The sequence below is a fragment of the Coffea arabica genome, chromosome 6c (assembly GCF_036785885.1).
Source record: "Coffea arabica cultivar ET-39 chromosome 6c, Coffea Arabica ET-39 HiFi, whole genome shotgun sequence".
Taxonomy (NCBI): domain Eukaryota; kingdom Viridiplantae; phylum Streptophyta; class Magnoliopsida; order Gentianales; family Rubiaceae; genus Coffea; species Coffea arabica.
In genome coordinates this window covers 2,825,346-2,845,869 of record NC_092320.1, presented here as the reverse complement: position 1 = coordinate 2,845,869, position 20,524 = coordinate 2,825,346, and the positions used below count along the sequence as shown (strand labels likewise).

Here is a 20,524-nt window from a genome sequence, read left to right as displayed (position 1 = left end):
TGTCCTCTTCCAACATTGTGGCAAGTCTGCTGTGCGTGCCAATCATGGTGATGTGACGTGTACAAGCAAGAGTGTGGATTGATTCAAGATCCAAGCCTATCTTCTCACTGAAGCAATTGTCACGAACATTGCCTACTCCCGGAATTATGGAAGCATGACTGGATGGAATCATTTCCTGGTACAAGTCATTTTGATGTGATGTGATGTTCAAAACTGGTATTATGAGATTGGAGTGGAGGTATAATTCTCCATCTTTATCTTGACACCAGTGATCCGTGTCCTAGATATCATCATCATCTGTCTAATGCATGCTAAGAGAAGGGTATCCGTTCCATATCTACATAACACCCTCTATTTATTATTTAATCATTCGGGAGCAACAATAATTTGCTTCCCAATATATTATTACTATTATTATTATTATTTTAAGAATACATAATGACCATGGCAGCCTAAAATGGAGACGAGAAGCTGACGATTGCATTGATTAAGACCAAGGAGGTTGGTTATTTACAAGGTTTATTAATTATGATCACTCGCTCGTCGAAAGAACGTTAAATAATAATAATAATATATTACTATACTACCTAAGAACATCATTATAGATTATTTAACCAATTGGACAGCAGCTGGGATGGCGCAGAGATCCCATGAACTCGATTGATTTCTCCTTCGAACCGCCAACGCTTTTGTTTGAGCCAGCTATGCTGTCACAGAGGTTTCTACCGCAACTCCAGAGTAATTGACTTCAGCCATCTTGTCGGCTTCCCAGAGCTCTGGTATTGCTTCCCTAATGTTATGGATGCTTTCTAAGACACAATCTGCACCCCTAACTCTTTGAGAGGTGCCCACCTGCATAGGCAGTTTCAGTGAGAATGAGTAAAATCGGTTTGGGACGCGCATCAAAGAACAGGACGCCTTCTGGATTTTTAAGTATATATATATCTAGTACCAATATTGATGTACCATACTGATCAACGGTGGGTGCTTCGCGAAGACTCTTACCAGTACAGTATGCAGACCTACACGTTTCCCGGCTTGAATATTTCTTACGCTATCCTCAAAGAACAGCTGCGATTGCAAACGGTCAAGAAGGATCAGAAAATGGGTTCAGAGCATGAATGCCAGAAAGGAAAGGAAAGGAAAGTGCGATAATCAGACTGTTGTGCTACTACCCGTACCGTTCTGTGTGGATTGATGTTGGCCAACTCGAGAGCCCGTTCAATGGCAGCTTCTGATGGCTTACAAACTATTGGGGTCTTCGGCAATGCTGCGCTAGGATTAGGTTGAGCAAAATGGGCGATTATATCAAATATGTCGGAGCTACGGGAGCCAGGGGAGGAAGGTGTTGCTGAGCCCACAAATTCAATGTCATCCTCGTCATCAGAAACTGCGGTCTTATGAGTGGGATTGAGGGTCTCAAAGCATATAATGCCTTCGAAACAACCTTCCAACCCCAATCTGCTTAGAACTTTGGTGGCGTGGGCCTCATCAGCATTTGTGAAGATCTGTTTTGCAGAGAATTCACGAAGAAGCGCAAAACCATAAGAAGAAGATGACCTTTCTGTTAGGAAATCTCCAGAAAAAGGTTATCGGGGCACTCACCAGTTTGCGGAAAGGCAAGCCTAACAAAAGACTCTTCAAAACGGGATCGGGCTTTAAATTGTCGTAAGGCAATCTCCCATGGACAAAGCTGCAAATTAGCAGTGAAAACTTGAATCAACCGCCTCAACCATACTGCAGTAATCTCATCACTTACAATAATGTTAATAATGTACGGCTATAAGCAGCAGAATCATCTACAAGTTGCTTACCTATGATAATCATCATAGTCAAAATCATAACCGATCGCCTGCAAGACAAAAGGCCATCCCCAAAAGAAACAAAATTTAAAAATTAGAAGGGAAACAAAAAAAAAAAAAAAGAAGGGGCGTTGAGTTGAGTAGACGTCGCTAGTCTCACCCTAAGGCCCGCCATGGTGGTCCCGTAATTTTTGTAGAGAAGGTTACACAAATCAGGGATTTTGGTCTTGTGTATCCCAAGCTTTTCAACCATATAATCTGGAAAATCACGTCCAGAGAAACATTTAACGTTGCGTTGTCCACAATAATCCATTCAGATACACCTTTAAAAGAAGGGGAAAAAAATTTAAAAAAAAAAAAAGGCATACGGACCTTGAATGTTTTTGAGGCATCCAGCTGCCAGACCCGAACTTAAGGGATAAAGAGTATCATCCAGGTCTGAAATATTTGAGATGCAACCAAACAAAACTCATCACACGTCCTCTCAAGCAATGCATAATTGCATATATGTTAAACTACTTGTAATGTTTAAGCACCATCCATCCATCCAATAACTCTTTTAAAAGTGGTTGGTATTAGTTTAACCACTTTTTATTTTTGTTTATATATATATATATATATTTAAAGTGAAAACTTACCAAATAAAAGGCAGTCATACTTTTGCCTCTGAACCTGCCCGTAACGCCCCTCGAATTCCATCTCGATCGATCTCCAACAACTGCATTTGAGTATACAACTTAAACACGTAAGCATTGTGCGGCAGGTAAAAAAAGGTAAGCACACCAAACTTGATTGATGAAAATTTTCACATTCATCTTTGTTATTATTGTTTTTACTCCTTTCAACTGGAATAAGCAAAACCCAGGACAAGGACACAAGCAAAGTATAAGTATAGAAACTTTGATTTTTAAGCTCTTAGTTTAGCACAAGTCTTGGGTCAGAGCACGTTACGCAGGGATAGGAGTGAAATAAACGCCAAACTACCGTGTACAATTTTGTTTCAACCAAGCCCACAAGACAAAAAAAAAAGAGAGAGAGAGAGAAAACAATCGGAATATGCTTTAAAAGCTAAGGTACCCTCTCCTGGGCTTTTGCCAAGTTTTACAGGACAACTCACGACCAACCATTTCCAGCAAGAACAAGAAATGGCGGTCGACAATCAAAAAAACCTCGACAGCTTGCCAAGCTTAGCCGTCATGTGCAAAATCGACGGAACCAGAGCTTTTATAATTGCTATACGTTGCATCATATAACAATAGAATAGGGCCTGCAGCATATTTTGGACTCTTTAACAATTAGACGTGCGGATCAACTAACAATTTGGAAATGTCACTAAGTAAAAGGAAATTTCTTTCCTCCAGACAATCATGAAATCAAAACCCCATGGAAGGAGGAAAATCCCACAGAAAAACCTTGTGGTAAAGGTTTAAAACAAATAAGAAGGGTGCTTCAAAACCAAAACCAAAAAAAAAAAAAAAAAAAAAAAAGGGAAAAGAAAAAAACCATCATTTTAGTTTTTTGTTGGTTCTTTTTCCCCTTCCCACAATCTGTAATACGAACACAACACAGATGCACATTAACAAAATAATCAGTAGCCATTTGATAGACAAAGTTAAATTAATTGCGGTAATGTTGCAGGAGCAGACGTAAAAGGGAGGAGATTTTAATGGTGAAAGTCCAATAAGAGGGAAAATAGCAAAGTACCAGAACTGTAATGGAAAACTCCAAATAGCAGGGAGAGAGAGACAGGGCGAGGGAGAAGGAGAGGGAGAGAGAGCAAGTGCGTCTTTACAGAGAGAAAGTGAAAGACGCAAATGAGGGGAGAGGAGAAAGAAGAAGAAGGGGAGGAACAATGGAAGGCATACGTCCGGTTTATATAGCCAGTCCATCCCTCGTGATTTTGCCCCTTTTGGTCTATTCCCATCTATAATTTTTTTTTTTTTTCTTTCTAGTGTTTATTAATTAATGCACAAATTCCCGTGGTTTTGAGAACTAATAACAGAGAAACTCTAGTACGTACATGACAGCTGTGCCTTCTCTTACCTATGGCTATGGCTTTCATAGAAGACAATTATCAAGTTTTATTCCCAGAAGTCAATTTTGTTGCACTAAGTCAATTATTAGAGTCACATTATTTTTTTTTTATTGAGAGACAATGAGAACTAAGCACACGCAATTTATGATCGACAACATACGTGATACGCAAAAGGGTATCTAATCATGCTTAATAGACACTCGTTAAAATATATTTCACGTATCATATTTTTTGACATGTGAAATTAATTAAAAAAATTAAATAAATATAAGAGAGAATAGGTAAAATTGAATAAAAAAATATATATAAATACAAGTGAACATTATAATTATTAGAAAAACCTTACATAAAATGGGAAAATTTTCATTTCAGGTGCTTTTACGAGGATTTGGAAAATTTCCTAGCAGCATATATATAATGTCATGTTTGAGCGCATGCACAAATTGTACGCACGCATCTCTCTATATATATCAATATATATACTTCCTCCGTCCTACTTTGATAGTCTTGTTTTTCTTTTTCGTCTGTCCCAAATTGTAGTCCACTTTTCCATTAAGAAATGTAGTAATCTTTCAAATTGTCTAAAATACCTTTATTAAATATCTTGTTATTAATACATTGTTATTAAATACTAATCCACTACATTGAATACATTGAGCTTTTCCAATACTAACCCATTAGCTGTAACTGATATTAATTGGCACTCTTCGTGATTAGCATAAGGGTATTTTAAGAAATTATTAATCTAAATTTATGTTTCCAACCAAATTAATTACACTTTCTTAATCTGTGTGAAAAAAAAAATCAAGACTAACAAAACGGGACGGAGGGAGTATATATGTGGTCAGTTTGAAATTGTGCCTTGGTCGTACTAACTAATAATGGTGGCTCCTGATTTCCAGTGGGAATATCCCTCGCACGGGTCAATACATCCACAACAACCACAAATCAAACTAATCCCCAAACCAAAATGTAAATGGAATATTCTTAACATTTGTACTATACAGTTTTGTGCATCCTAAAAGTCATTTCAAGCTGATCAGATAACCTTTGTGGTGTGTAAACAAGTCAGGACTCGAGAGACAGAGGCGGAGGAAAACTCAGGATATGAGATTGGCCACTCTGTCTGTGATTTCACGGTGGAATTCGGTTTGTGATTTCCTCGTTGGAAAAAAAAAGAGATTGGCCACTCTGTTGGAAGACATTCAACATTTAAAGTTGTTGTTTGATACGTGCTCCTTTTGTTTAGTTAGCAAGCATCATAATCATATCAGTAATAGGATTAGTTCATCATAATCATAATTTTGGTTTTCTCAGCGTCGAAGTACACTGATTGTATAGTTCCACCGAACCCTTGCTCGACATTGTAAAGCGTTTGTTAATTTATAAAATCACTTATCGTTTCGGGGCTTGCATTATGTATCCATCGACAAAATACAGCCAGCAAAGCTATATAGGATGAATTATCAGACAAGAAGCTTGAAGTTTTTTTTTTTTTTTTTGGTTTTAAACCTTCCCTTTTCAATACCCAAAAAAAAAAAAAGAAAAGAAAAGAAAAGAACGAAAGCCTTAAATTATGTTGCAGATGAAGGAAAAAAAAAACATGCAAAGTGACTTGCCTGTGTTTTGTCTCCTTAATTTGAATAAAATGCTTAATAAGCTTTTCGGTGGAATGATTGGAACTGCTAAGGCCTTGGGGAGCCAAGTCATTTTGCCCTGATGCTCTTAAAAAGTCTAGTCCACTTCACGAAACCACCAAGCTAAGCTAGGTTTCATTTCCAATTAAATTAGCACGAGTAATGACAAAACCAAAATATGCCAAGCTTTATTAGTCAAAAGAACCCTACAATGGCTTATATTAGTCATGACAATTGACATTCAATAGTAGAGATGCCAAGCTTTGATTTCATGCAGAAATGCCTTCGTCTCTGGGGCACTCTTTAAGTTCATGCCAAACGTTCTCACGCGGTCCATTTTGTCCTAACCATATAATCCTAAATACACTGGCATATTCTTTCGGGTGGACATATATCAATCGCCATTTTCTTGGCAAATTAATTAGCACAAATGCCTACGGCAAATTGATGGCTGACCCATCAACTTTATATATATATATATACATATATATGTGTGTGTGTGTGTCATTTGTTTGTTTTTCATATAAAAAATCTAATAAATAAAAATTATACATTATTAAAATGATAGACCAAAAAGTGTGATTAATAAAAATAGAAGCGCTGATAACATTTCATGATTAATAAAATTCATGAATAGCTGTAGGGCTTCTTTTTTTTTTTTTTTTTTTTTTTTTTTGTTGGGTTGGGTTAACCAATAATCTTGTATTGTAAGTTGTACCACCACGCAGAAAACGTGAATATACAAACCGCGTAATCATTATTAATGTTGTGGTCCTCCATAATCCGCAAAATTTTCAGAGTAAGGGAAGAAAACAATGCACTAGCAAACAGGTGTGTGTGTGTGTGTGTGGACTACGACCACACACACAATTCGCACAATTCACAAGAATGAAAAAGAATGAGATGAGAGAAGAGCAAAGGGATATTCATTGGCATTGACTTAAGTCGATCACTCTCCCTTTGCTAATTACTTTTGTCAATGATGCTGGGCGTTATTATTGGCCTCCATATGCTGGGGAAGCAGTTAAAACCTAAAGCCACTCCACCAAATCATCCCCCACCCCACTATTTAGTATTTATCCATCTGCTGCCTGTTGCCAGCCTGCTTGCAGCCTCGTCCAGTTGTTTTATGTACCCTCTCGTCTCCTTCAATCTCCCAAGCGCACCTACCTCTTTACCCAAAATATCTCACAAAAACTAGTCCGTACTCCCATTTCATGGTCAGGATTTATGTGACCAATTATTATCAGTACCATCCTATTCAAGATAAGGTTACAATTAGGAGCCGTTTGGTTCAAATTCCACAATCACTATCATTACCGGTATCATCATCGAGTGGTCAATGATAATGGGCATTTCCCCCCCCCCCACCCACCCCCCCTTTTTTTTTTATTTCTATTTGTTGAAACCGCCACAAAAGGTGGCATTTGGCTTTCTCATCTTTACATTTAAGGAGAATAATACAGGTATTTTTACATTTAAGGAGAATAAGATTAGACGATTCCCTAGTGAGAGGAGGTTAATCAGAAAACTCATGAAGGAGGCCTATCATTCCCCATTGAATTTGAAACTCATAGTACAAGTTGAAACCCACATGTGTGTCTATATCTAACATGTGTGTCTACATATATATATATATGGATTAGATACAATAAAAAGTAAAAGTAAGATGATGCCGATCAATCATATCCCTATATCTACAATTATTACGCTAGATGCGTATTCTACTTGAAAATTTTGCTTAAAAGCAGAAATTTGACAATCTGCTAACTTAATCCAGTGAAATGGGGAAGAAGCCTGACCGTCTCTTTAATTTCTCTTTCTCCTCTAAATTTATCGTGCTCGCACGAAAGGGAATGACATGTTCTATATACATACGGATACGGTGGCTGGTTGAATCCACCCACCACCAGGTGTTTGCTGAAAAGGATAGACCAAAGACCCTTCTTCGATCTTCGTTTTCCCCCACTTGAAAACGTTGAGTAGGAGGGCTGCTTATTTTTAATTTCTAGAGATGAGATGGCTACGCATTTGACAATAGCTGGTTTTATGGTTTTGGGACTCGAAAGGGCCGCTCCTAACTCTTTCAGTTGATAATCTCCTTCCTCTTCCAACTATTCCGACGCGCCACCTGGCTGGCCCCGATCGCAACACGTCGTATATTGAACGGTGTGGTCATCAATCTCCAATTATTAATGATTATATAAGTATCAAAATGCAACCGGTTGTCAATCATATGGCGCTTTTAGATATTTCATTTCTGTGTGCTCCAGCTGGTGAGGCTGGCTCACCGTGAAAGCTACGGCAATGGAGCTCCAACGCATCTCATACGCCCATCATCAATACATACACATACATATATATATATATATATATAATAGCCCTGTCCTAGTGTCCTAGTGTCCTAGTGTCCTGTGTCTGGCTTGGTTTCAAGCAATAGGTAAATAGGCTTGAAACCAAGCCGAAAGCGCATAGACTCCACCCGTCATTATTGGAGTCTCAGACAAAATCAAAGTCAATTAATGCCTTATAGCAATACCAAAAATGAGTTCAATCTTCTTTTTGTATCAACGAACGAGGCCAACAACGCTGACACAGACTCTGTATTTCTTTTGTTTTGACAACTAAGACGTGAGATGAATGTACACATTCACATGTATGGTCAAGCTACGTAGCTCTAGGTTTTTTTGGGGGTTCTTGGAATCCGTTCTTCCACTTAAGAGTTGCAGTTTTGGAAGCATTTGACCAATAATGCACTTGACATCTGATAAAATAATGATGTCCCCATTGTATTGGTCTTCCAAAACCTAACGTATGCTAAGTGCCTTGTTCTTCCCAACAATTATCAACTGCTAATCAAGGGGTAAACAAAAGGTGCCATGCGGGCTCCGTGATGGATTCGCGTTTATCCTTTTTCTTTTCTTACACAGAGATAAATAGAGGGGAACTAAATCCACACATTTGATTTGATGCATTCATGACCTGTACGATTTGACACTTAATTTAAGACGGAATGAGCTGAATTTAACTTCTCCCTTGACAATAGGCTATAATGGTGGATGAAGCGTAATCTGTTTGTACCGCAGAACTCTTGATCCAAATTGATATCAACTTCAATCCAATCAAGAAATTCATGGGATTAGCTTCTTAATTAGTGTCTGTTGCTTATCTTCATTGGATGATATTTGATGATTCGCAAAAGCTCATCTACACTGGGGATTTTTTTTGTTTTTTTGTTTTCGAAACGATAGGATTCTTATAATCTAATCTAGTCTGATCTAGGGAGAGAGGGACGGGAGAGGAGGGCTCGATGTGAGCAGAAACTCCATCGAAAAAATCCAATTAAGACAATTAGGGGTGTCTAAAAGCTGATGTTTGAATGAATCTTTTAAGTTTCTTATATCCAAAAAATAATGAGCCAATTTCAAACATGATTTTGTCATTTTGATTCACGTTGGGTAAACAGAGTCATCATAAATTACGTCCACTCTTCTGTAGCTATTAGTGGGAAAGCAACAATTTTCTCTCGAATGCACATTATGTCGACATGGTTTTTCTCTTTGGAAAGTGGGAAGTAACAACTTCAAAATTTAGTTTAGAAACTATTGAAAAGTTACAAGAATTGGAAGCAAAAGAAAGTCAATTAAGGTATGCATTTTTAACATGCACAAATAAGGAGTTTGCCCAACAATCCTTACTGGGCGTGAACTGAGGAGTATCATTATTGTTCCATAATCATCAGCCAAGGAGGTGTAGGCCACTGGAACTGGAGGGCACTAAATAATAAGGCTGGTTGTGGGTTCGACCTTCAAACCTCCACTCCTCTCCTACATAATACATTCCCCTTTTCTTTCTTACGGCTTTTTGTGAGTCGAAATTGATTCGTGCACGAAATTGCCTTAATGCCAAAAACAAAAAAACAAAGAAAAAGACAAAATGCTATTGGATGGATCTGTGCCCAATGTGGAGGCCACTTGTCTTTGCGGAAGTTCTAGGTTTGGAGGTCCGACATCCGTTGAAAATGAAAATCTGAGCTTATCTGGAAAAATAATAATATAATGAAAAATGCAAATCTGAGAAAAACCAACAAATTTTAGCATAATAAATATAGGGACAAGAAATACCTCAACTCGCGAACCATTGCCTCAGCTTACAAATGAGCGTGGTCTACAAAGTCGAGTGTAGCCAAGTATACCGGTCTAGTCTTATCCAAATTTAACTAAGGGTCTTTTTGATAATATGAAAAAGTATTGAATCTGGATTTTTTTTAAATATTTAGATGTTTTGAGTATTTGATAAATGAAAATCTATTTGCTGAATTTGTTAAGCAGTGCTGGACATGTGTGTATTTTTTTTCAGTATAAGAATCCTAACTTAATGCTTAATTCTAATAAGAATCAATAGAATTACTTCAGCTACCTTATCTTATTTACGAAATCTACCATTGTTTGTTAATTATGTTCAAAATTTTTATCTGATTAAACAATATAATATTCTCTATCTAACGATTTTTAGTTTCTCTTTTCTCCCTTTCTAATGACTTTCACATCTTCTTCATACTCCTCATATAATGTATTTCACATTTTATATTAATTTGATTTAAAAATAAATATTGTCATTTTCATACCTAACAATTTTAAATTAATTAAATCATAGATTCTATTTTTTTTTTGAATGAAAGGATATAAGGGCAAAATTATCAAATTAAACTCATTAAGCATTCAGCTATAAATATTTATCAAACAGCATAAAAAGGTTTAACATTAAAATTCAGACATTCATATATTTTTTTCAGTGCTTAAAATTCAGCAAATTAATTGTTTCAGTATTCAGATTTCAGAATTCAGACTTCAGAACTCAGATTCAGTTTTATCAAACGGAACCTAAGACTTAAAGTGACAAATTTTAAATTCAAAATTTCTTACTTACACTTCTTTTTCTATATTACTTAATCCATCCCTTTCCCCCACATCCCTTCCCTCCCACCTCCTCGGCCACACACACACACATACACGCACATAAACATATATACATATATATATATATATATTATTCTATAAGTATTGAATTGAATAGAGTAAGACTTCATGATTGTTAAATTAAAGGGTAAATTTTAAATTTTAAAAATATTAATTTTATTATTTGAAAACAAAAATTAGATCGTATTTATATTACTTTTGAATTCTATATATTTTTACTTCACAATATTAAAAAAATACTCATAAATGCTCGTTGATTATCCAAACCTAGGGAGAAGGTTCTAGTATGGATGTTCTTATTTAGACCCGCACTGAATCCAACCTAGACCCATAAGCCTCTCGCCACCACACGAACAGCAAATATATAGCTACTGTGAAAGGTCTTCGGCGCTAATTGATGGAAAAGCAAACGCCAAAAAATGATTGGCATCCAATTACTAGCGGAGAGCTGGAAAGTACCGCAAAGTAGATCTACTTTTTATACCTAATTTGCTTTCCTACTCGGAAGCCATTTGGGGGGGGGGGGGGGGGGGGGGGGGGGTGCTGTTTAGTGATTTAATGTTTCATGCTCATGCAAGGGTCGGTTAACTTGTCACGCCATCCAAACACAACAATGGCTGGATTTGGTTAGGAGTTGGTCATTGATCAGCACCGCAATCCTATTTCAAATACCACCACCAGCAGAGCCGTAGGAGCAGTTCCAATGATCCAACGGTCATCATTCGATGGAGTCCCCGTCAATTGACGCAATCAATTAGAACCAGACGATACAAGGGCCATACATTTGTAGTCCCCTTGTCTTGTGCCTTTCAGAACACAGATACAAGGCCACTAAATAATCATTTAGTCATATAGGTTGCCAATTTTTAGAAATAGTTGCGATCAAATCCAAACAATTGTAGCCAGCCATCTCGGCATCCAGCCAGCCATCCAGCTGCGAGAAATGTTAGTGATTGAACAATCCATCCATCATTAAGTGTGAGAATCCTCGATCTAGGTTCCAAACATAACAAGGTTAAATGGACACAACTTAATGGTCGGACAACATAACAGCCAAAAGCAAGTATAGGAGATCTCAACAATCTCTAGTTTCTGTCCATAATAGTAATACTGCTACTTTTCATTGTTGTGGAATGGTCTGAGTCTCAAGCCCAAAGTATGAATTACTCCATAAAATACTAATCTTTATCGCCACAACAAATATATGCAACATATGATAACTGGGCGAAGACATTGCCACATCAGGAAGGACCCGCTCCCGCTCTACTGCAATCCTCATATTCTTACGTGGCAATATTGACACCAAGTACTGCTTAGTTAGCTGTCCGAAAATACAAACAGACTTTTCACAAAAGAACGGGAGGATTTTCAGGGTAAAAAAATATATATATAAATTGAAATTTGACATTATCAGATTTCAATTCACAGCTTTTCTGCACAAAACAAGAAAAAGCATGCCCAATTGCATAACGATAAGGCGCTGTGAAAAGGCTGAAAAACTTCAAATGCACAGCAGATTTAAATATGAAGAAACAAATTCTTTTTACCACCAACGCTACTTCTAGCATGTTGTCCATAGACAACACAAGAAAACAGGAAATGAAAAATTGATAGGTTAAGAACCAAGAGGACAAAGAAGAAAAAAACATGCGGTCCACCATTAATATTTGTCATACATCACCATACCAAATGGACAAAAAAAAAACCCAGACTAAACAGAACGTTAGTCAGTGGAACCATTTTTTTAAACAATTATTTATACATGCATTTAATTGTAAAAACAAGATGTGAGCTAAACTGCAAAAGCAGTGTTTGACATGCTGAAAGTCGATTCACCTGATGATCCACCCATTCGTATCAATTTTGGAAAAGTTAGATTTTCTCCGGTTTAACCACGAGACCTTGTCTCAAAACTACATCCACTACCTATCAATGTTGACAACGGGATAGCATAAAGGACGCTATTCGTTGAAGACATAAAATCCCCTAAACTTTTAATTGCACAAGTCATTGAATTTACAAATTCACCGTGCTGCAAATAGAGGGCGCAGGCAGCGAACAGATCAGGCGTATAAAGTGTTCAACCTGCTCTCATTTTCAAGCCACTGTCTCTCACCCCCAACTACGCTGGAACAACATCTGGGTCCAAAGGTGGCGAGCTATCATCCTGTACAGACTTACCTTCTGGAGAATCTTTTACTACTTCTTTATCATCTTCTATAAACCCTTCCTTGAACCTATCATAGTTTGTGGGCTCACTGCTCTTGAATGGACGTTCACCCAGCACGCGGACCAAATCCCCATGATGTAAAACCTCCTTTTCGAGTAATAATTCAGCAATCTGAGCAACATGATCCTTGTGCTCCTCTATCAGCTGTATAGTGCGCTCATATGCCTTGCTCACCCACTCTCTAACTTCATTGTCAATAATAGCTGCCGTCTTGCTGCTGTAGGGCTTGCTCATTTCAAAGGTATCATCCCTTTGAGGAAAGGAAAGGAGACCAACCTTGTCACTGAAACCATACACTGCCACTTGGGCGTAAGTCATTTTGGTAACTTTCTCCAAATCATTTTGTGCTCCAGTTGAAATCTTCCCCAGCAGGACCTACTCCAAAAAAAAAAAAAAAAAAAAAAAGAGTGTCAGTTGAAGGAAGTTGATATAATATGGTCAGATTCAAAGGAGAAGAATGTGCTTGAAAAACCAGTCATGCTCGATATGACTGTACAAAAATGAAATTAATGATGAGAAAGGCAAATTAAATGAGCCATGATGAATAAGCTTAGGTTTATATCTGATGGACAACCTCCTGCTTCACAAGAAAATGCTTCCTGAGTAATTCTATAATATCGTATTGCTTTCGTGACATTTGCCCAAATAATTTAAAAAGAAAAAGAATTAATGCTACAACCTATTTTCATCAAAATGATTTCTAAGTAGTGTAATTAGTGTACCACAGTTCTCCAAGCATCAGGAAGCAATATGGTAAATCATGGTGCCATCTATCACTTTAAAAGCTCCAAAAAATCCAGGCAAAAGATAATCAGAAGCACAAACTGTAGTATTCCACATCGGAAGAATGCAAAGGAAAGGAATGGTTTAACAACTTGGGCTCATGGGCTACTTTGTAACTTGGGTTAACCATTTTGGGACAGTGGATTTTGGCCCAAAAGTTACTTGGGCCAGCCCTTGGACCCAGGTCGTGACAGAAACCATCAAACATATCCAATTAACATATCATTGTACTGGAAAAATTTTTAATTTCTAGCTAAAGTCAAATTCCAGACTAAAAATGACAAAGAATCATCCAAATGCTACTTAGGTTTCATAAAGTGGAAAAGTGATGGCAGTATATTCAAGACCATGTTTCCATTACTAGGTACTTTTAAGATTTTATTACTGCCCCAACCCTTGATATAATTGCAAAAACTTCAATATTGGAACAAACATATTCTAGTTTCCATAAACCTCATAACACTGCAAAACAATTCTGAAAATCCAATTTATATTGAAAAAACAGAGGTAAATTCACCTGTTCTGCTGCTCGACCACCAAGTGTCATGCAAGTCATATCAAATAGCTGCTCTTTGGTCATCAAAAGGTTCTCACTTGGAACGTACTGAGCAAAACCAAGAGCAGCAGTACCACGAGGAACAATTGTTACTTTAAGCAACGGTTCTGCATGTTCCAGAAACCAACCAGCAACAGCATGACCAGATTCATGGTAAGCCACAGTTTGTCGTTCTAACTTGCTGATAACCTGAAGAAGACAAGTAAACACTAAATATTCCCCCAGCCTAGTATCCATACTAGATGAAAGTCTAGTTTAGACAATTTAACTTCTGTGGATCCCTTTACTCTTCTCACTCCTTGCATCTGCAATTTTTTTTAATTCTTCATATATTTCTTTACACAAGCTTAATGCAGTCTTTTTGTGGGGAAAAAAAAGGTAATCAATTTGCTTCAAGCGAAGGTACATAATCTCAGGAGTGAAATCCAGTACCTATGCTTCAGAATTAAAGAGAACCAAGAGGCACCCAAAGCAAAAGAGATGTAGAGTATATAGAAAGGATTATTAAGTTGGGCTCTAAGTTTCCATGAATAAATTTTCATGAAATTAATCAGAATATTCAAGGTGCAGAATCTCTCTTGCCGAAACTGCTTGTTATTTTAAACCAGAAAACATATAAAAGAATCAAATGATGGAAGAAATAAAAGATAAGTGATATTTGAAATACCTTGTTCTTCTTCTCCAGACCCCCAATGACCCTATCTATTGCTGCCTCGAAATGTTGCATCGTGATCACTGTACTCTCATTCCTAGCGGCAATCAGAGCAGCTTCATTGCAGACATTCGCAATGTCAGCTCCAGCAAATCCAGGAGTCAGAGCAGCAAGCCTTTGAGAGTAGTATGAGGCATCTTGATCAAGTTTCAACTTGTTCAGGTAGATCCTAAATATCTGGTCCCGCCCCTTAATATCGGGCTTATCTATAGAAATTTGACGATCAAATCTACCAGGCCTTAACAGAGCTTTGTCTAAGATATCAGGCCTGTTTGTGCCCGCAAGTACCACTACACCAGAAGTGGTTCCAAATCCATCCAATTCTACAAGCAACTGATTAAGCGTACTTTCACGCTCATCATGGCCCCCAGAGAAACCCCCACGGCCCCTTGCTCGACCAATTGCATCAATCTCATCAATAAAGATTATACTGGGTGCACACTGTCTAGCCTCTTGAAATAAGCTCCTGACCCTGGCTGGCCCTACTCCAACAAACATTTCCATAAAATCTGACCCAGAAATGGATAGGAATGGCACATCAGATTCTCCAGCAGTTGCTTTAGCAAGAAGTGTTTTCCCAGTTCCAGGAGGACCAACAAGTAGAGCACCTTTAGGAATTTTAGCACCTAACTCCTCGTACTTTTTGGGGTTCTTGAGGAAATGGACAAACTCCATGATTTCTTGCTTTGCCTCATCACAACCAGCTACATCTTTAAAGTAAACCTGTACAGCCAGATTAACAACAAGCCACCTTCTGACAATGAAACTGATTGTGAAAATGAATAGTAAATTACTCCACTTGATGGGACCAAGTAAACAAACTCACCTTATTTTTGGAGTTCTTATCCAATTTTGTAACATGTGCCTTTCCAATGTTAAAGATCCCACGCGCCCCCTTCCCACCAGGACCTCCAACACCCAAACCACCCTGCACTTTCCGTCCCATGTAGAAAAGTGCAGCTAAAATCAACAATGTTGGTCCAAACTTCGAAAGCTCTTGAAGCCAATTCATCTCGTCTGCGTAGGTCACAGGGATATAATTGTGAGGATCTATCCCTAGTGCCTCCTGGGCTTCCTCCAGTTTCTCCTCAAAGGAGTCAACGCTTCCAATGGTGAAATAATACTTGTACTTGCTCACATTTCTTCTGGAACTGGGACCATGAACAGGACCTTGGACAGCATCATTAGCACCAGGAGATGAATCCTTCACATAAACTTTTGCAACTGATTTGTTGGAGACAACAATTCGATCAACAAGACCTGGTTCAAGTAGCTTGGTCTTGAACTCTTGGAAACTAATCTGAAAATCAGGTTAAAATGGTTAAAGGATGAGAGAGAAGTTAAGAGTTGGAGCGCCACATTAAGTGTCTTTGTTAGGTGTCACAGATATCTTAGTAACAAACAAGGTTCAGTGATAAACCTAGTAATTCAAATTGCTGGCAGCAAACTCCAAATGGTGCCCAATTGTCAATTTTTTGGAGACCAGGAGACAAAAATTTTCCACTCCTGACCACTTTCACTCCACAAATAAATAAAGCGAAAAAACAATAAAAAAAAAAGATCTTTCTCAATAAGAAAAAGAGCAGCTGCTGAGAGAATCCACTAATCACTATTTCAATTGAAATAGTTCACGTTATGCCCATTTCTCCAGAAATTTTACAGTTGGCACTTGATACTTAAAACACTCAACTAGTTACCAAATAAAGAATCTAAACCCCAAGTATGAATGGCATCAGTACTAATCGTTGTTCACAAATTATTTACAAATGCTCTCAGTGGACATCTTAGTTATGGTTCCTCTTTAAAGAGTTTTACTACATTACTTCAGGCACGGAGAATAGCAACTAAAGAAATTGAGGTATCTCTATACTGTCAATTGGTGTGTTACAGAGATATCCATACTAACATTACCAATAGGCTCAGAAACTGGAATAAAAGAACAGGGAGCTGACCTGATTCTGCTCACGAGGACTCAGCAGTATGGATGAAAGCACATACCCAATAAACAATAATGGCATAATTAAATTCTGAAATTGCTTTGAAGAACTATCCTGGCCATTCGCTTGATCACCGGCACTTGATTCATCTAGCAAGAACATGAAATGATGGATGACTTATAAGACTATTAAGAACAAGGAAGTAGGAAAATTGATAGAAAAGACAGCACAATACATATGAAATCACACAAAGAATACAGGAAATACCACTGAAGGAGATGAAATATCAACAGTAATAAAAAGACCAGGATACAAGCACAGTAATGCTCACAGCCACCTCAGCAGCGACCGCACTGCAGAGATATTGGAAAGTTAAGTACCTTTAGCTTCTGATGATCTCTTATTATCCCCTTTTGGAATTTCTTTCTTGTCCTTTGGATAATAGTTCTCATAGTCTGCAAAAGCAAACCATATTTGCAAGAAATAAGCAAAAGCAATAGAAAACTACCAGTCAAAACCATCAAACTCAACAGAAAAAGGAAGAAGAAGAAAATCACAATGCAATAAAAGGGCTGATTAGGTATGCGTGACTGACTTCTTTTTTTGGGCGCTTCACTGCAAAAGAGCCTCCGAAGCCTGGGGTTGGCAAAAACCGAGTTAAATTCCGACAGAAACGTGGTTCCAGCGATCTTAGTTCCACCTCCAGCTCCAGCTCTGATCGATGTCAAATAGCTTCTCACAGGCCCTAGGGTAGGAGCATCAACGCGTGGAATGCACGCATTCAGATCAGTCGAAGTAACCGAGGGCGACCTCATCCCACGGACACCAAAACCAGAAATTAACTTCTGCAAAACAAAATAATCCAGAGGGGCAAAACAATTATACAATATGATAATCACGAAATCCTAATTTTTGTAAACAAAAAGGAAGGAAAATTACAGTAGTCATTTTAATGAGATTACATTACTGTATGCGGATCGAGAAGAGCTGAGAAGAGAACGACCGATTCGTGAAAAAATCATTTTTCCGATGGTTGTACATGTATTCGCGTCCAACTACAGTAAATTAGGCCCAGGAGTGGGACGATTTTTTTCTTACGTCGTCGTTGCGTTTCAGCGTTTAAATTAGGGCTTTTAAGTGGTCTCATTCGCTGCGTTTCAGGGGAGCGTAAAAGAAGGTGGTGATAATCAGAGTTAACCGAAACTGGATTAATCACTCACGACATCGTAGAAGCTTGCATGATTTTTGAACGACGAAGGGAATTAACCGAATATACATATACATGCCGCCACGGGGTTAAGTTCTATGACGCATTTACCCTCGTCCGTCGGCCCCTGGCTCTAGTCGTGGGGGAATGCCGGGGGAGCTTCCCCCACAGTATCTGCAATCGAACAAGTCCGTGTCCGAAGCTGCAAGCTTGGTTAGATACTGGGACCCATCGCCAAAGAAATTGGACTGACTAGTATGGTGGCCCAATTAAGTGTCCTTTTTAACAACGAGTGAGAATGGGGCTGGGCTCGTGGCTGTTTGGGCTAACCGCCTTGTGTACGACGGCCCTGGTTTCACTGTAAGATATCCGAATTTGTCACCAACGCCCAACTTAATACTTTTTTTTTTTCAGGGTCTCCCCTTGAACCAAACATACATATATATATATATATTTTTTGGGTATATATATATATATATATGTATATATTTTTAACCCTCCCTCTTCCCCAACTGCTAGGATCAGGACAGGCTCCTGGTGATTTCAAAAGAATATTTTTCCAAAAAAAAAAGGAATATTTTTTTAGTTTGGATTGCATTTTTTGAATTTTTTTAATAGAAAAATTACTATAACAATTTGATATACATCAGGTAAAAAGGTGATTGAAAAATATATTCATAAAAAACGTAGCGATTTTTCTTTGGTATCACTGCTCATGCATGAGTTCAAGAGAAATTGAAGCCTTGTATATTTTGCGCCCACCATCAAAGATCGACTTTCATACTAGTTGCTCCATCATGAAAGTTCCCTTCCAGGAAGGACAACGCACAGTGATACTTTCTGCTTTGTCGAGCTCCGGGCGTTTTACAGCATTTTGCAACTCTCAGAATTCAAGATAAATGTTGATATTACTTCGTTGTAATATTTGGGGATGTATACATATACATTTCAATTTTCAACCAAGAAAATTTCGTATTGAAATTAATTAGATTATTCATATATCATACGCAACGAGTTATGGTCTCCTAGCTAGTACTAGTAAATACCAGAGCTACGTACAAACCTAAAATCCGACGAAGCCTAAGGTTGAATAGCCCGGGGGCCACGAAATGGAGGAAGGTGAAGTTGGAGTAGATGGAAAAGAGGAAGAGGACGAAGAATTCACGGACGTCGGATTAATCAAGGGATTACGAATTGGTAATGGCACCACATCTTCAAGCAAGCCTTGTGGCGAGTAGTCGCCCTCTGTTCCTTTCTGCTCCCATCCTGTATTGACGTCGCCGACTGTTGCCGGTGGTGGTGGTATTACAGGGCTACAGTGGGTAACATTGTCCGGGCTTTCTTCTGCATCGTTTATACTACTAGTAACGCTGCGTTGCGCCTCCTGATCATTTCTGCCTTGTGAATTGCTACTACTCGTGGGCTTCCTCTGCTTCTTCTTAGCGGGGGAATTCACATGCTGCTGTTGTGGTCGGTTGCATGGGAAAAATGGGTAAGCAAAGTGGAGGTGAAGGCCTTCGTAGGTGATGATGAGAGTTTCCGGGTCACCACTGCACCGCTCCACCTGTTTCTTTGCACCACACCTTGGGTTTGTGCACCTGTAATAGCTCCTGTGTCATAACACCGGTTGCAAATTCACAAGACATCGCGTTATTCCGGAAAGTAAAAATAAAAATACGGCAACTATAAATAAAATTCAGTCACTTTCGAGTACTATACTGACTAGTACACAACAACCGAGATTAATACCGGGGGTTTGGGCTATTCTTTATAGATTTCTGGCCATACTTCCTCCATTTATAACCATCATCAGCCAATGCATTGTCGCAACTCTTAATTCTCAGCGTGTACCTGTAATTGTTCTCATGAGTCCTACTCAAGTCTCTGTCCAACATGGAAACTCTGCATTGATGTGGCCGGACAGCTTTAGAGGCAATTATAATCAAGGCTTCATGTACAACGCTGGCTATTATCGATCAATACATAAATTTAAGCAGATGACGCGATCGAACCTGGCTTGTGAGACATGCTCGGTTTGATTTCTATACTTGGTCACAGACAAAGCACTTTCTATATCTTGCATGGTTGGCCCCGAGTAAACAGCGGACATTAGCCTGTTATACACAGGTGAATGATTCGATGCAACGTCCAAGTTTGATGCCTCGGCCACTTGATCAGGAATTATGAAGAATGGCGATTCATTGTCAAGTAGCTCTCCTACTAGTTCATCTGCAGACCAAGGAGTAGGCTGAAGATCCGCCATTTGGATGGGATATCTCTTAGTAAACTTAGATCTGCATTATTATAAGAGGAAGCTTGCTTCTTAGGTGTTAAAAATTGAGATGAAGTGGGTAAGAATAAGGCTTATCGAAATGTTTAAAAGGTCGGGGAGAGTGGAGCAGATGAGGGGGAAGTTTTGATGTTTCGTGTCTTTTGCATCTCTTGGTTATACTTCAAAGGTTAACACCTACGTTTGGTGGTTGCTACACTGGCTAGAGTTATCGTATACATTTCGTGATATAATAATGCAAATACTTTTACGTTCTTTTCTTCTTCCATTTTTTATTCTTTTCCCCTCGTGAGCTGATAGTCTATATCTAATACGTACTCTTGTACAAGTTTGACTTTAGGAAAAATGCCATGGTT

General features: G+C 38.4%; 3 protein-coding genes across 4 annotated transcripts; all 3 read right to left on the bottom strand.

The window, feature by feature from the left end:
* Positions 1-458: 458 nt before the first annotated feature.
* LOC113691811 (suppressor of disruption of TFIIS-like) lies at positions 459-3,664 on the bottom strand. The gene is made up of 9 exons (XM_027210109.2): positions 3,507-3,664; positions 2,441-2,520; positions 2,175-2,240; positions 1,963-2,060; positions 1,815-1,852; positions 1,606-1,693; positions 1,182-1,508; positions 1,006-1,071; positions 459-852 (listed from the first exon to the last, which is right to left on the bottom strand). The coding sequence occupies exons 2-9, from the start codon at positions 2,499-2,501 to the stop codon at positions 703-705; spliced, it is 894 nt and encodes a 297-aa protein (XP_027065910.2). The 5' UTR covers positions 2,502-2,520; positions 3,507-3,664; the 3' UTR covers positions 459-702.
* An 8,577-nt stretch (positions 3,665-12,241) lies between these two features.
* On the bottom strand, positions 12,242-18,063 carry LOC113693816 (ATP-dependent zinc metalloprotease FTSH 8, mitochondrial-like). 2 transcript variants are annotated; one of them, XM_072051987.1, is made up of 8 exons: positions 17,634-18,063; positions 17,267-17,516; positions 17,052-17,126; positions 16,687-16,820; positions 15,561-16,034; positions 14,690-15,457; positions 13,984-14,211; positions 12,242-13,058 (listed from the first exon to the last, which is right to left on the bottom strand). In XM_072051987.1, exons 1-8 carry the CDS (start codon positions 17,691-17,693, stop codon positions 12,576-12,578), a joined length of 2,472 nt encoding a protein of 823 aa, XP_071908088.1. In that variant the 5' UTR covers positions 17,694-18,063; the 3' UTR covers positions 12,242-12,575. The 2 variants fall into 2 exon arrangements, with proteins under 2 accessions (XP_071908088.1, XP_071908089.1); XM_072051988.1 differs by having other exon boundaries at positions 12,422-13,058; positions 17,611-17,738.
* Positions 18,064-18,941: 878 nt separating this feature from the next.
* Positions 18,942-20,141, bottom strand: LOC113692183 (uncharacterized). Its single transcript, XM_072051722.1, has 3 exons — positions 19,891-20,141; positions 19,628-19,780; positions 18,942-19,488 (listed from the first exon to the last, which is right to left on the bottom strand). The coding sequence occupies exons 1-3, from the start codon at positions 20,139-20,141 to the stop codon at positions 18,942-18,944; spliced, it is 951 nt and encodes a 316-aa protein (XP_071907823.1).
* Between the last annotated feature and the right edge of the window lie 383 nt (positions 20,142-20,524).

What these genes read in the sequence shown, in the direction of transcription:
- LOC113691811 (XM_027210109.2), bottom strand. Translation starts at nt 2,501, where the DNA reads ATGGAATTCGAGGGGCGTTACGGGCAGGTTCAGAGGCAAAAGTATGAC. An exon ending in CCACCATGGCGGGCCTTAGG is followed by an intron (nt 1,853 to 1,962) that starts GTGAGACTAGCG and finishes TTTGTCTTGCAG; the next exon opens with GCGATCGGTTATGATTTTGA. An exon ending in TAGGTCTGCATACTGTACTG is followed by an intron (nt 853 to 1,005) that starts GTAAGAGTCTTC and finishes CTGCCTATGCAG; the next exon opens with GTGGGCACCTCTCAAAGAGT.
- LOC113693816 (XM_072051987.1), bottom strand. Translation starts at nt 17,693, where the DNA reads ATGATTTTTTCACGAATCGGTCGTTCTCTTCTCAGCTCTTCTCGATCC. An exon ending in TGAAGCGCCCAAAAAAAGAA is followed by an intron (nt 17,127 to 17,266) that starts GTCAGTCACGCA and finishes TTGCTTTTGCAG; the next exon opens with ACTATGAGAACTATTATCCA. An exon ending in GTGGTCGAGCAGCAGAACAG is followed by an intron (nt 13,059 to 13,983) that starts GTGAATTTACCT and finishes TTTTTGGAGTAG; the next exon opens with GTCCTGCTGGGGAAGATTTC.
- LOC113692183 (XM_072051722.1), bottom strand. Translation starts at nt 20,141, where the DNA reads ATGGCGGATCTTCAGCCTACTCCTTGGTCTGCAGATGAACTAGTAGGA. An exon ending in GAGCATGTCTCACAAGCCAG is followed by an intron (nt 19,781 to 19,890) that starts GTTCGATCGCGT and finishes ACATCAATGCAG; the next exon opens with AGTTTCCATGTTGGACAGAG. An exon ending in AAGAATAGCCCAAACCCCCG is followed by an intron (nt 19,489 to 19,627) that starts GTATTAATCTCG and finishes GTTATGACACAG; the next exon opens with GAGCTATTACAGGTGCACAA.